The sequence below is a fragment of the Amblyomma maculatum genome, chromosome 9, assembly GCF_055883805.1.
Source record: "Amblyomma maculatum isolate TAMU_Amacu chromosome 9, ASM5588380v1, whole genome shotgun sequence".
NCBI classification, from domain to species: Eukaryota; Metazoa; Arthropoda; class Arachnida; order Ixodida; family Ixodidae; genus Amblyomma; species Amblyomma maculatum.
Genome location: NC_139352.1, coordinates 123,533,588 through 123,549,101, shown reverse-complemented (window position 1 = coordinate 123,549,101; position 15,514 = coordinate 123,533,588). Strand labels below are relative to the sequence as shown.

The window sequence follows — 15,514 nt, the reverse complement described above, 5'->3', positions numbered from 1 at the left end:
CCGCAAGGAGTATTCATGCGAAACACAACTAGCCATGTTCCTCAACGACTTACATGCTGACCTGGACGCTAACCTTCAAGTTGACGCCATCTTTCTGGATTACGCTAAAGCATTTAATAAAGTTCCCCATCAGCGATTAATACAAAAACTTTCTATTCTAAACTTACATCCTAACGTGCTAAACTGGATCAAGGCGTTCTTAACAAATCATTTTCAGTCAGTCATTGTAAACAACCACTCTTCCAACCCTCTCCCTGTAACATCCGGCGTCCCACAAGGCTCCGTTCTTGCGCCCCTACTGTTTTTAATATATATTAACGATCTCCCACAGTATATATTATGCCAAATACGAATGTTCGCTGACGATTACGTAATTTACTGCCAAGTAACAAACATAACTGATCAAGAAGCTCTCCAGCAGGACCTTAACCAAATTGAACAGTGGTGCAAAAATTGGCTTATGATCCTGAACCCTAGCAAATGCAAGCTTTTTTCCATTACCCGTAGCAAAAAGAGTCATGCCTTCCATTACAAAATCGCTAACGAGTCCATAGAATCTGTATCATCTTTCAAGTACTTAGGGATCACATTATCTAATGACCTAACATGGAATGCACATGTTGCTAATGTGATATCATCTGCCAACAAAACACTGGGATTTCTTAAACGTCACCTTCGCCTCACCTCGCATCACGTGAAATTGCTCGCCTACAAGTCACTCATTAGACCTAAACTTGAATATGCATCCACCATATGGGACCCGCATCATATTAACCTCATAAACGATCTAGAAGCCGTTCAAAACCGCGCTACAAGGTTCATTCATTCTTCTTACTCGTACGACGTCAGTGTTTCAGCCCTAAAAGCTAAATCAGCACTATCGCCTCTTTCCGTTCGTCGTCGCATAACCACGTTATCACTGTACCACAAGTTATTTCACTCATCACTTAATCGTGCCCTCTACATCACACCAGCATCTTACACTTCCCACCGCACTAGCCACACGCTTCAAGTGTTTCGCCCATGTGCCCGAACTGTTACTTTTTCAGCCTCCTTCTTCCCACGTGCAGCTAAAGATTGGAACGGCCTTCCCCAGCATATCGTCGATATCACCTGCCCTTTAATGTTTGCTAGCAATCTAAACAACATTTTTTTGTACACGATCACATATATTTTATTGTCTTGTACCTTTTCTGCTCATCCCAACCCTCATGCAATACCCCACGAGGGGTCTTTAAGGTAATAAAATGAAATGAAACAAGTGGAGCAAGAGGTTCGGGTAAGGCCACGGTACCTTTCTATGCAGAAATACCATAGGCGTGACTTTCCTTATTTGATATGCATGCCCAACAATATGCCATGTATTATAAAACCCCTTGCAGTATGTAATACATTATATCTTTGCGTGGTGTCAGCAAAAATCTGTCATAGCCTGCACCTCACAAACAGACACAAAACACCAAGAGCGAATGAACACATGGCATTTGCACTCATTCCGTGATGTCCCCGTTTTTATTTCAGCAGGGAAAAAGAAGTAGGTAGCATGAGATCAGCTGAACTGGAGCAATGAGAAAGTGTCATGTTTTAAACAACCGTAGAAGGCATGGCATTCCAATTCTGTCATGATCACCAACGTCAACCAGTCACGAAATTCTACATCACAGTTTGATGTTGTTTATAACAACAGTCTGAACGCAACGCTGGCAACTGTTAAAAAAAATGACACTTTCTAGTAGCTCCAACTCAGCTGATCTAATGCTAATGCCTTCTCCTGCCCTGCATAAGGAAAAATCGGAGACACCAAGGGATGAGCGCAAATGCGACGTGTTTACTCGCAGCTAGTTGTAGCATTGTGTCGGTGCAGGCTGTTACAGATTTTTGCGGACATCACACGGAGGTATAATATTTTACGTACTGCAACGGTTTTGCTAGTACATGGCATACTATTGGGCATGCATATGAAATTAGAAAAGTCACAGTAACAGTAGTTTTTACATAGAACGATATCATGCCCTTACCACTTCTGGATGCTTTGCATGCCTCTGCCATCACAAGGTGTGCAAGACAAAGACAGTCTTATCGTGAGGCTGAAATGCACATTACACGAATTTACGAGTGCCCAGTCGCAGAAACTTCAAAAAAAAAAAAAAAAGAAAGAAAAAGAAAAACTAAACGTGCGAGCATGACATATACCTGTGGCCCCTCGTTTGGCAGCCCAGAGCCATCGTCTCGCTGCAGCACCGAAAGAGGTGCTACAGCACTCTCACCAGTGTTCAATTTACCCTCCGTGCTCTGGCATATATGCAGTGGGTAAAGCAACCAGTTGTAGCAGGGTTGCTTCGCATTAATCAAAATAGCCTGCCGGATGATGCTATATACCACAGCAGAAAATGTGGCCATGCTCTCACAATGCTTTCTCTCTGTATATAAATAAATATATAAATAATTGGTTCATAGGAGGGAAAGGCACAGTATCTGTCACACTTGTTTCTGTGGACACCTGAACCCTGCTGTAAGGGAAGGGATGAAGGTCGGAGTGAAAGTGGATAGAGAGAAAGAGGAGCCGTAGTGGAGGGCTACGGAGTAATTTCAACCGCCTGGGGAATCTTTAACGTGCGCTGACATCGCACAGCACACGGACGCCTCTTCGTTTCGCCTCCATCGAAACGCAGCCGTCGAGGTCGGGTTCGAACCCGGGTATTCCGGACAGTAGTCAGGCCTCTTTCCACTGCACCACGCCGGCGGGGCATTTCTCTCTGTCTATTATTAAAAATAGGGAAGGCTGTACTGGACATACAGGAAGATCACAACATGTTTGATTTAGCCTATGGGGTTTAACTCTTTCCCTACCATGGGGAAAATGGACGTTTTCTATAGGTTGCACTAGATATTTTTTTCTGTAGAAACTGTCCAGTGTAAAATTTTATGAAATACATGAAAAGAAAGCTAAATAGATTGGCTTTGTAGGCATACAACTTTGAAAATGAAATTATGTATTGTAACACAAAATTTTATTTTCCAAAAACACGACTTTTCAAAAAAATTGAATAAAATTTGAATAAATGCACATGTACATAAAAGGAAAAAATATTTAAAAATTTTTCGAGATATACAAAATGCAGAGAAATCTATTGGCCACTTCCTGTGAAAAAATAAAACTCTAGTACCAAAAAGTATTCTTGCTGCATAATAATAACTGGAAGCTTATAGTTTGGCACAAAATTCAATAGGTTTCAGTAGTTTTTTTTTTTCTGGCAAAAATATCATCTCTGAAACCTGGTGTAATACACGAAAAAAGTGCTATATAAACGTGCTTTTTAGGTATTCAAGTTTGAACAACGAATTATACGCAGCAAGGTAAAATATATTTGGCCAAAAGCAAAACTTTTGGCAAAAATGAACAAAAATGCGTAAGGATATGCTTTTATCTAAAAAATAAAAAGGCTAAATACTTTCTTGAATATGCAAAATGTTTGCCATGTCATTGGCCAGTGTCTGCAAAATTCAGGGTTATAGATTTAGTATCTTTCTTGCTAAGAACAATAACTAGGAACAGTAACTGTATGTCCTATAGCTGGGCATGCCAGGCGGCAAAGCAGTTCCTTGATGTGAAACAAAGAGGGACATTGCAGGTCTTGCAGTAGACTCTTGTTTTCTGCTGCGTTTTGGTCTCATTATAGCACTTCTTGCAATTTCGGTATGTGTCCATTTTTTCTGGTTGGTGCTGAATGCCTTGCGGCGGTGGAGGAGCCCGAACTAACCGGACTGCGGCCGCCGATGTTCCGGGCTGGTTTCCATCGTCGTCGGTGTCAGAACTGAATTCTGATGATAATGTAGCATCTTCAGAGTCACTGCTACTTGTATCGTCGATAAAATTCGTCGCAGTCAGCGCGGAGTCGTCAGATTTACGACGTTTCGAAGCGCGCGTCGTCGATGCCCGTGCTGCCATTCTCGCGCGTGACTCCGACGCGGCCGCGTGTTCGGAGCGCGTTCAAAAATAGCCGCCTCGCGGTAAACAAACTAAACAACAATGAAACCGAAGCTTCATTTATCCGCCTACGAGCTAGATGGCGCTTCGTGCCCGTGAGCGACGCGGAAAATTCAAAATTCGCTCGCGACGTCATCGTTAGTGCGTCAGGAGTGCGGCCGCCGGGGTTCCGGGCCAATTTTCGTCGTCAACGGGGTCGTAACTGATATCTGATGCTAATTAGCAGCATCTTCAGAGTCACTACTACTTCGGAAATCAATAAAATTGATCGTAGACCGCGCGGAGTCGTCAAATTTGCGACGTTTCGAAGCGCGCGTCGTCGGCGCGGGTGGCGACGCTCTCGCGTGCGTGCGACTCCGACGCCCGTTCGGAGCGCGTCCAAAAATAGCCGCCTCGCGTGAAAAATATAAACAGCATCGAAATCGAATCTTCAGTTATCCGACTACACGCTAGATAGCGCATCGTGCCCGTGAGAGACGCAGAAAATTTCAAAATTCGCGCGTGAAGTCATCGTTAGTGTTTCCGGAGTGCGGCCGCCGGTGTTCCGGGCCACTTTTCGTCGTCATCGGGGTCGGAACTGAAATCAGATGCTAACTGGCAGCATCTTCAGAGTCACTACTACTTCGGTAATTGATAAAATCGATCGTAGACCGCGCGCAGTCGTCAAATTTGCGACTTTTCGAAGCGCGCGCCGTCGGCGCGGATGGCGCGATTCTCGCGTGCAAATCCGACGCTGTCGCATGTTCGGAGCACGTTCAAAAATAGCCGCCTCGCGTGAAAAATATAAACAGCATCAAAATCGAAACTTCAGTTATCCGACTATACTCTAGATGGCATAGCATGTCCGTGAGCGGCGCGGAAAGGTTCAAAATCGGCTCGCGAAATCATAGTTAGCGGGCTAACGATGCTCAATGGGCGCGGTAGGGAAAGAGTTAACGTCCCAAAGCAATTCAGGCTATGAGAGATGCCAGACCACAGTATGCGTAAATAATAAATAATAATAGTAACTGTATGAAGAACACAGGATGTGCACATGAAGCAAGTAAAACCATAAACTTGAAACCTTACTCCCATCCCAAATTGTGCCAGCAAGGCATGCTTCTTAAAAAAGATCATTCATTCATTCATCACCATGACTGGCTCAATATAGTGCCAATGAAAAAAGATTGCAAGTACCAACAAATATGACAGTAACTATATGCAGAGAACAACAAATGGTTTAGCACAAAACATCATTCTACTTTCTTCTTTTCAGCACCAAATTGTCGATCATTCACTTCAGGCTAGTTTATTACAGCTTATCATATCCTGCATCGGACATCCCCATGTCGGTGTAGGCTTTTATTCCAAACAAGTGCACGTGGAGCATACAGCCGCATGCACAGGACCCATGGTAATATGCCACATCTGTTTCTAATCAAATTCTTTCTATAAAAGCATTGTCGGAATTTTTGGGCTATAATCGTTACTGCTCCTTCCTGTTCTGGTTTATCATGTTTTATGTGTGTATGTGAAGCGGGCTATCACATTTATATTTATTCCATCGAAGTACTATTTTGTTTTCTGGCTGTATGTTTAACATGCTTCTACTTTCTCTTACCCCCAATGAATAAACTCTGTTCAGAAAAAGCCAATGCTGATTTTAGAAGGGGGGAGAAGGTTGAGAGGTTGTACGAGCCTTCAAGCGTACAAACAAGCTCTTTCAGAAACGCGAGTTTAAATAGTGCGTGGTAGGGGCACAGCACGCCCTACGTAGCTAGCCGATCGCGCCTGTTTCACCCCGGAAACGTCGGTTCAGCTCGCGCCGCTCAGTGAGAAACGTGGCAAGGAAACCCGCTTTTCCAAATGCTGGCGACCCCGGCCCACACCGCCACATACCAGGTAGCAATTTATCGGAGCCGAATCTAACCCCGCCTCGCGACGATCGGCTCAGGGAAGAAACAAAAACTTGACGAGTGTTCAAGAAAGACGCAGGAACTAGACTCATTTGCATAAGCCAACACAGGAAGTAAAAGCAACAGCCGGCGATATTGCGGTTCTACACGCGCGCACGTCCTTGAAGTGGGGCGCCAGCGCGCGTTCACGTTGTAAACAACACCGAGAACTCTTACTAGAGAGTTATACTGGCGCGTGGAGCAACCACCGCGCGACGCCGTTTCGGGAACGTCCGGAATTCTAACGGAACTTTATTTTTTTTCCCCCTCATCGACTGCATTTTCCCAGCAGACGATCGAGCAGCGGACAAAAGCGACCGGGGGCGGCGCGCGTCAGCATGGCGATCGCGGATAGGGGACCGGGGCAGAACCATCCGCACGAAAAACGATTAAAACGCGTCCGACCCTCCACCCTCGTTTTGGCCCTCCGCAGTTTACGGGGCACCGAGAACATTTTTCAATGAAGATAACAGGTTCAGCTAGTCTACCTCCACTTTGCCCTCCCTCACTACCCCTCCCCCCAACTGCGTCGAACCTGAATTGCAGAAAATGCACACACACAAACGCAAGAAGAGCGGCCGAAGAGAACAAACAACGCTGTGATCTCTAAAAACGCAACGCGCCCGGGGTGCTGGTAAAGCGTCGGGGCGCATGTGATGACCCCTGTTGCTGTTTACTAGCAGGGGCCCGAGAGCCCACGGCGGGGCAGCTTCGCGGGCGCCGGCGAGCTGAAGAACATGTGTTCGCTTTTCAACTATTCGTCGCCGTCGCGGCTCCGCAAAGGCGTGACCCGCGCGCCGATCCTGCGCGAAAACATGCACAAGTCGGCGCCGTTGCGCCGAACGCACGCCAGCCTTGAAGTCTATCGCTGCGACAGTTGCTTTTTATCACCGAGATCCAGTCTGGCTCCTTGTTTACGCGGCGAGAAACAGAAAGAGGCGCTATTCCAGCGCCGGATGAAACAGTTACGGATTTTGCACTTCGCTTTCGTTCTCCTGAGGCGCGCGCGCGTGCGCTCAGGCGCAAAACAGCCGCTGAATCCAAACGGCAACCACGATTCTTTTTAGACTGCCTGCTGCATAGCGCGGAGGGGGTCAACGTTCGGCACCGATCGCGAGAAGGCGCGCCCGGGTCTCACTTTTCCTCAATGTTTTCTGCAACTCAACGCGACCGAACGATGAGGCTTTCACACCGCTTTCTAATTCCGGCCGGAAGACTCAGTCCGATCTGTGCTCGGGCTAAGTGACCAAGATATGGCAATTTCGAAAACTGCGCCCGCCCCCTCGAGCGGCCCGAGAAAGCATGCCGCAAGTGTGTCGCGCGACGAGGAAGCAGAATGCGCTGGACACGGCTGTCGCGAACGCCGTGCTCGAAAGTAGGACATACCAGGGCTGTCGTGCTGCAGCAGCGGCGGCGGCGGAGACGATGTTGTTTTGATAATGAGAATGACTGAGGAGGCTGCCAAACTGCTGCTGTTGCTCGACGTTGAACATCTTGGCGGACCAGTTCTTCCCCGTCCCCGCGGCCGGGGTCGGAGCCCTGGGGAATTCGGCTCTTCCGGTGTCCCGTGCACTACCACATCGGTAACCACAGCCGCTCCCAACTTCTTCAGCGCACGACGCACATGCGAATACTCACTCAGCCTGCTCGGTTTCATACATTACGCTCTCGCCTTGGCTGCCATCTTGTTAGTGACGTCAAAAGACCACAACAGGTGGCGACACCTCCGCAGTGTTTCCGTCGCGCCGGCGGCCACGGCCCGGTTGTTTATTTAGTGTACTCCTTGCTTACCGTAAACTACAAAGAAGAGTTTTATCTGTAAGCCGCGTGTCGTAGTTAATTCGCCGCAATGCCGTTCACAAAGGCAACGCTTGGCCTCTGAAGATTTATGACGAGGTGCGCGCGGAAAGTCCTTTTCAAAATGGCGGACGGCGCGGATCGCCGCGCTACGCAAAGGATGTCCGGCCTGAGGTGATGCACGCGGTTTGTTTACATTTCCAGCCCGATTTATGAAAATAAAGCGCAGAACCGAGCAGTTTAGAGCCTGTTGTGCACGTCGACCCAAACGTTAGCCGCAGACTGATTGATCCGGCTGGGCGCAAGCGCAGTTTGTCCCGTAGCGAACTGGGTCAAATGCTACGTGCCATCACGCACGTAAACAGTGGCCGCCCGTTGCAGTTCTCGCGCCGCACGCTCAAATATTCCGCCGAGCGAATGCTACGCTTGGCGCTTTCGTTTGAAACGGCTGAGCGTGATCTGCAAGAAAGTGATTCGCAGCGAACGTCTGTGAAGATCCGCGTTGTCCGATTAGGGTATTTTCCCATTTACAGCGTCACGTATCTGCGATGTGAAGAGCTGACGCTCGCAAGAGAACTCCGAGCTTTACAAAGCACGTCAGCTACCTTGCCGTCTATCCATTTTTTCATTCATTCGCTTGGCGTGGGACAAGCTGCCGCCAGATAGAGCAGCCAGAGGAGGCGCTTAAAGCTGGTCGTAAATGCAACCCAGTTATTTGCTCTCGATTTTGCATTTTGGTTCATCAAAATTTGACACTGATATTCACGACTCGTAGCGCTGCCGATATTCACGTCACGTATCATTGTGATGTCACATCGCTGCTAAAATTATTCAGTAACAAGGCTTCCACTGCTTTTTTTCCTGCTACAAGACTAGATACTCGTGTACACTCCCGCCGACTCTCATCCGATCCGTTCAAAGGTTCGGCAATTTTTATTCTGCGGAGGTCGGAACTCGCAGATACCTTAGCTGCCATACAGTGCAGGCCACCAATGTTTTTAGCTACGGTCGATTAGTTTTCTTGCACGCAGTGATCATTGCATCGGAACACAATGAAATTTTATTTCCTTCATTCGCAGGCATCCAAGTTCTAGTGTCCAAATAACTTTCGAAAGAACATTTTGGATACAACTGAAGAAAATTATGGCTTTTGCTCTTAAAAAGACTTCGCTGCAGCCAGTGTCGTCAATAGATGTTTGCCAAGTTGGACCTGCTAGTGCGATACCGCAGGGTGTGGCTGATGATGGGGCTCACACCTTAATCTGATTAACCACGCCGTCATAAAATGAGCTTCATGAGGAGCATTTGCTGCTCAGCTCGTTTTTAAGTTGTGCTGCCCCAGAAAGACAGAAAATGCAGATGCACAAAAACATCAGACTAACAAGCTGCTGCAAGTTCGCCGCATCCATATTTCCGGTCTCTTCCCAGCAGCAAAGTTTGAAATGTGTTGTGCTCACCAACTAGCCCACCGAGTAGTCTTGACATGATGCCCAGATGATTAAAATAGTTCAGCTGGAGTTCAATGGAGTGAAAATTGGAAAACATTTCCTACTTAGAAATTTAGAGTGAGCATATGCTCGCTGCACAGCCAAATTTACGGAACATTTTTTTACATTTTCATGGTATATAACAAATTCCCTGTGCCATGAAAGTTGGGCATGGCTAACCTTTGAGGCTGTCGACAATTTTACAACCTACACACCACCAAACTCCAGAGAAAAAGCGATTAAAAGCAGTGCTCTACCAAGACATCCACTTGGATATTAAAAAAAAAAAATCCCACTGCATGCGTTACAATTGGTTCACACTATTCCAGATTGCTACTTAAGATGCAAGATGCACTACTTGACCTACACACAGCTGCCCAAAAATGAGTAATTTCCAAAGCAGCATCTCAAAATGGCTTTTGTCACTGGGACACTGCTTCAGAGGAAGCAGATTTTATTGCCGATGAATTCAAGCCTTTTTTTTTTGTTCCATACAGTCACATTTAGTGAGCTGTTGCCCAAAGCAAACCCTATATAGCAAGCCCACACACATCAGTAGCAGATCAAGCCTGAGAGAGTGTCTTCATTAGACCATTGGTGGTGCTGCTGCACCATGACTGTGGCATTTACTTAAAAGTGTTTTTTTTTCACTATGCATTATACTGTAGTATGCAAGAATATTACAGAAACTTGTGTTATCACTTCCACTGCGGTCATATGGTGACCACAGGCAGGTCAACAGTCTCCGCCGAGGAAAACAATGACTTTATTCACAAAACTGGCAACACATGAAATACATCCCTCTCCAAAGACTTGGCTTGACCAGATGCACAACAGCAACGGCCTTGGAGCCGCCGCAGAGATGCCTTCCTTCCCAGCAAAAACATTGCATGCTCGTCAACTCGCCATTAACCAACACCCAACCCATACAGTCACAATTTCCACTCAGTCCCTTGTTACACGTGCCCTATACCGTGCTTAGCCATTTTGTCCAAAATCCACTTCTATTTCCACTTGGTACCCCCCTCCCCGATTTCAGATTGTCCCAGCCTCGACAGCACAAATTTGTCAACTCTGCCTGTGACTTTTCTAAGCCGGCCAGTTTCTCTCATTGAAACGGCTTCTGTTGCCTGTTCTCTGAATCATTCAGCTCTACCCAGCCTTTTTAACAGTGGAGAAAGTGTAAAAGACATAAAAGAATACAACCACGCGCTGCAAAAAAAAAAAAAGAGAAAGAAGTTACAATCTACAGTTAAGGCGGGCTTTGAAGAAACCCGCACGCTGACATGTAAACCGCATACGTCAACTGGAGTTATGGTACCCGGTGACGCTTAATGAATCCACAATTTTCCCATCCCTTTTCTCTTTTTTTTTTTTCTTTGCAACCATTGTGCGCAGCCTTCCCTGCAACATTGATTAATGTTAAGATACACTGCTTATCAAGATAACTGGTTACCATGGCATAATAAATGTTTGTGCCAAAAAACTGACAAGTATACAGACAACCCACTTACTACAACACGTTGGCCTAAAGAAATAAGGGGCAGACAGGTTTGTTAGTAAGGTGCACTCTGAGAGAACAACAACCAAGGAAATTGCAATATATATGCAGAGAACAGATGCAAATGCCTGCTTTATCTTGGTACACGATGTCCCAACCAACAGGCACCGTGCCAATGTGGTCGGGCAAGCAGCCAACACAACGTGCGTGAGACAACCGTTGCACGCAATTCAGTTTTGTCGCAGTGGTCCAACAGAGCAGCACTGTTGCAAGCAATGTGGCGAGTACGGCACTATTTCAAGTTCAGGTTAAAAAGAAAGGCTTCATTCCATGCAGGCCTTACAAAAAAAAAAAAAAAAAAAAAAAAAAAGAGAACACCCTCTGGTGATTGTTCCCATATAAAACAGAGACCCAAGAGATCTCTCATACTGACAGCAATTTACAAAACCAATGAAAAAGAAAAAAAGTAAGATGGCTGCTTGCAGAACGGTTGTCTCACCAAGGCTGCAGATGCCCTCCTACCAGTGCTAACATTGCCTGCCAACCAGACTTCTGGGAAAGAACAAAGGCACAGAAAATGGAGGAAACTGCACCAAGTGTTGCTAGATCAGGACCCGTGAGGGGCTGCTTTTCAAATTGAAACATTTTACAAATCTTGCAGCCGAATTTAGGAAATTTTAGCCCAGGTCAGCTGCCTGGACAATAAAATCTATTCAGAGTCCAGGGATATTCGACTTCTACTTCAGTGGGCTACCACAGTTTGTCAACAAGCACGCAAAAAAGTAAGAGTAGCTCCCACTGGCTTGCTCAAAGTACAGACATTTATGGCCAGTTCGGCACTGTGAAAGTCAAGGACAGCAAGTGACCTTGGAGCTGACTCAGTTTTGATGCCTGCTAGCAACAAATGGCAAAAGGAAAAGAATATTTGCAGCCCTCGCCGGGTCATACTTGCAAGCAAGCAGAGTTTCCACCATTCTGTGCACAGCCAAATGTATCCAAGCCGAGCCACTGCAGCAGAAACAGCAGCAGGCGTGCCGGCTGGAACACCAGGCTTTCCTTCACAAAGCAGCACAAAGGTTATTACACTGTTGCTCAAAGAATGAAGAAAGCAAAAAATACACCACCCGCTTACTCTATGCTCGGATGGTACCGAGAAAGCGACTCAAACAATTGCAAACACTGCAGACGTATAATATATTCATCTAACAAACCGATATGGTGCACCCACTCGCAATAGTATTTGTTGTTCCACAGCACATAGTGGCGGTAACATTGGTGCTTGGTGTTAATGCTACAACACGGATGTATTTTTTATCTCTCTCTCCGATGTTTGTTCACTCCAAAAGTTTTCTACCACAGAATAGCAATATAACAGTAATGATTATAATAATACACGATTTAAGCATGCAAACCGCCTAAAGGTGTCGTGGCCTGGCATTACATAGACAAAACACTAAACTCATCTCGGCAAGCGTTGGGTGTCACGCAGGATTGCAGATGTGAAAAAAAATAAGGGGAAAGATCAGATATTAGCACTGCTAGATCATTGAGGCAGTGCTATATAAAAATGGATGCATAATCAACGTTAGGTGCGAATCAAGGGTTGGGAGAGGGAGCAGCTGCTGCCACCTACCACTGATGCAGCATAGAGGTGAACTAATAAACCAGGACCTGGTCCTAAAACTAAAGTAAAAACAGCAAATGAATTATAGCTTGTGCACAGCTTTTGTAGCTCCCCTGCCTACACTCGCCATCTAGTATCGGGGTAAATGTCACTGAAATGCATCATCTGCACAGAGCAGCAAAAGTGACAATGCAAAGTGCAGGCGACCGCCGCGGTCAATTACAGCAGGGGAAAAACTAAAAAGGTGGAGGATATTGAGACGTCACCCCACAGGGAGAGCCTACAAAAAGAAGAGACTGAATCACCTGCGCACATGCAGTTAATGGCAAAACGGGGGCGGGTGCATGCGCAGTTGGGAACTAGCCTCTGCTCGAAAGAAAGAAGAATGTGTCCTCACTTTGCAGCACCCAAACCTCCCTGCACTACCTTTCTGAAAGGTTTGGTCATCTGTGTGGTCACGAACAGTTCGCGCTCAAGATGCCACATTAATGTCACATAAACTTTAGAATTACTTGTTCTAGCCTGATCGTTCAGGCGCCCAAGTATGCTAAGCGTTGATGGGCCATGGGTTGTCTCATGAAGTTGCGAGAGAGAGAGGTCGCAAGACACTGCGCCTCTTAATATCAGCTCATTACAGAGCTCCCTTCTCAAAAATGCGCGAACAACTGTGTCTGCAGTGACGCTGCATTGAGAAGTAGGGCACTTAGCTTGAAAGGTGCACGAGACGCTTTTGTCTTGCCTTAAAAATACAAAAAAAAAAAAAAATGTTCAGGAAAACAAAGAAGCGCTTCTTTGCCTCTTTTGTCGCAGTGTGTGGGAAAAGAATCATTCCCGTCAACTTTGTGCAAGCACAATGTTGCAGCAGCAAGTCTATGCTGCACGGGTGCGCACTACGGCAGCCCCCGTCTTGTTAGCTTCAGTTTAGTCTCTCTAAAACTGAGTTTGTGTTGGCTTTGAGGTGCAATGGCTCCACTGTGTGCAACAGAACGCCAATGCGCTTATCGCCGTCAAGGAAGGCCATCATAAATTGTTGCAGGCGCGCTACACTCCCTGAGTCAACTCGGAAACAACGGCCGATGCTTCACGGCTGCCCTTCACGGGGGGGAGGAGAGGCTAGCTGAAACAGAGTGAAGAAGTGTAACACTGAGTGCATTTCTGGGTCTGCTTGGTTGACGACAAAGGAACTCTTCCCCCAAGCCCCGTCATAGCTGCAGCCCAAAGAAAAGTAATCTAAGAATGTCACCTAGCGACGAGATACTGCTGCAAGAACAACCCTCTGGAGGGACTCTGCAGAAACAATTTTTATTCCTCTCTTCCCTTTCTTGTATGGCTAAGGGGAAATGCAATACGCCTCCACTGTGCCCCCAAATGCAAGGGATGTGTGGGGTAAGAGGCACTGTGCTCAACACACAGCTGTGCCTTTCGCAGTTTTCTTCCGCTTAGATACCCTCCCCCTTTACTAAAGTTTTATGGTTTGCTGTGAAACCAAATGGTTGGGGCAGTGCTAGTCGACTGCCCTCAAGACCACTAACAAAGGTGACACACAACAAACCTTTGCTTTCTACTCCCCAGAAAAAATTAAAAAACAAAAAACAAAAAAAAACAGTAGTACTCGCACAAGAATTGTGCCACTGCCCAAAGTCAAGTGGCCATATCAGCCAACACATCACCATCGTAATCTATTTGTCCGCCGACCTTTTCACAATGAAACACTCCACAGCCAGTCTGCGGCCATCTTGTTCCCAGCTTCCAACACACTCTGTCATTAAATATACACCTTGCATAACCTAACAGAAAAAAGGAAAACAAAATAATGCAAAACACTGTACACAGCACACCATGCTCCAATGACCATCTGCCTCAAGTCACTAAAATATTTGTGCTGGAAAAATTCATCTTTGTTTCGTCAGAGTAAAAACTGCTGTTAGCCACAAATTGCATTCTGTAGAGTTTTTCCACAATTTGAAAACAACGTTTTTGCAACAAGAGGAACGGATGGATATGTTCTTCGTCAGGTTTTATCAGGTGCTAAAACAACAGCAGAGAATTAAGCAATAACATGAACAGAGCAACTTAACTATTAGAATCAACTGCAACCAATGCAGAGCAAAACAAGGTCCAAAACAATGTGACCAGCAGGCAACAGTCATGGAGTAGGTGGTACGAAGAATGCCACACCTTCGTCTGAAGGAGAACAACATGGTGGCACACCCTATGTGCGTGTCCAGTTCATTCAAGTCAGATGCCACACTAACACTTGACACATGCCAAGTCTGCGATGAGTCTCTTTAAAAAAAAAAGAAAAAAAAAAAAAAGTAGAAAAGAGAGAATGGTGGAGTCAATGAAGAAAGTCTTGTCTCACTTTTGGTCACACACACACACACACACAGGCACACGAGTTCCTGGCCAGTTCGTGCCGTGTTCAGGTACCCCGTGATCCACCACAGTCAGCACGACTGACTCACTGCTCGCCCAAAGGAGAACGAAGAGAAAAGTGGAAAAGGCCCTGCCTCCCTGGTGCTGACCGATCTGCCAGGCAGTCATACAATTAAGATGCATCCACTGGGAACAATTGAAAAGACGACAGAAGGTGAACAGTGTTACTTATGAGCCAGTCCAGGCAGGCACAAAAGTGCACCCAAATAGAAATGAAGACAAGAGTGGAATGCTAGGCAGGCCGGTCAGCACCCAAGAGGCCTCGGGGCGGAGGCTCCTCTGGTAGGGGCTAGACGGAGGCAAATTGTTCCGAGGCTGGCACATCAATGGCAGCGGAACCATTGGCGCTGAGTGGGCCATCCGTGTCGCTCTCCGTGACAGTGGCGCCAGCAATGCGCAGGGTGCTCTCCTCTGAGCCAGCACTGTCCAGGCTCCCCGACAGCTGGCTCACCTCGATGGTGCAGCTGAAACAGCACGGGTTGAAGGCACATTATGGCTAGGCCCACATTTCCAACAGGGAATCAGCTCGTGGTTATTCAGCTGTAGCCTATTTAACTTGGGAATTCGAGGGGAAGGAATTTGGCACACTTACTGGGAAGTGCTGTGATTGAATAAATATGAAGTTTCACTAAACAAATAGTTTTGACATCACACATTTTTATATGCATCCTTGTTAAACTAAACTTGCTTTAGAAAGCCTTGCACAACAAAACAAGCCTGCAGTTGCTTTAAAAGTTTAGCCAAAGT

The 15,514-nt window shown here is 46.4% G+C and overlaps 2 protein-coding genes across 5 annotated transcripts in view; both read right to left on the bottom strand.

Annotated features, from left to right (window-relative positions):
- LOC146180309 (uncharacterized) overlaps window positions 1-7,620 on the bottom strand; it is a 110,559-nt gene extending 102,939 nt beyond the window's left edge. The window contains exon 1 of the mRNA XM_084579537.1: window positions 7,309-7,620. Within this exon, the coding sequence (XP_084435663.1) occupies window positions 7,309-7,415 (107 nt within the window). The 5' untranslated portion in view covers window positions 7,416-7,620. The remainder of the gene's footprint in view (window positions 1-7,308) is intronic.
- Window positions 7,621-9,954: 2,334 nt separating this feature from the next.
- The window catches only part of LOC146180308 (constitutive coactivator of PPAR-gamma-like protein 1 homolog), a 97,648-nt gene continuing 92,088 nt past the window's right edge, over window positions 9,955-15,514 (bottom strand). For all 4 annotated transcript variants that reach the window (XM_084579533.1, XM_084579532.1, XM_084579536.1 and 1 more), the window contains one exon: window positions 9,955-15,231. In XM_084579533.1, coding sequence (XP_084435659.1) covers window positions 15,057-15,231 — 175 coding nt within the window. In that variant the 3' untranslated portion in view covers window positions 9,955-15,056. The remainder of the gene's footprint in view (window positions 15,232-15,514) is intronic.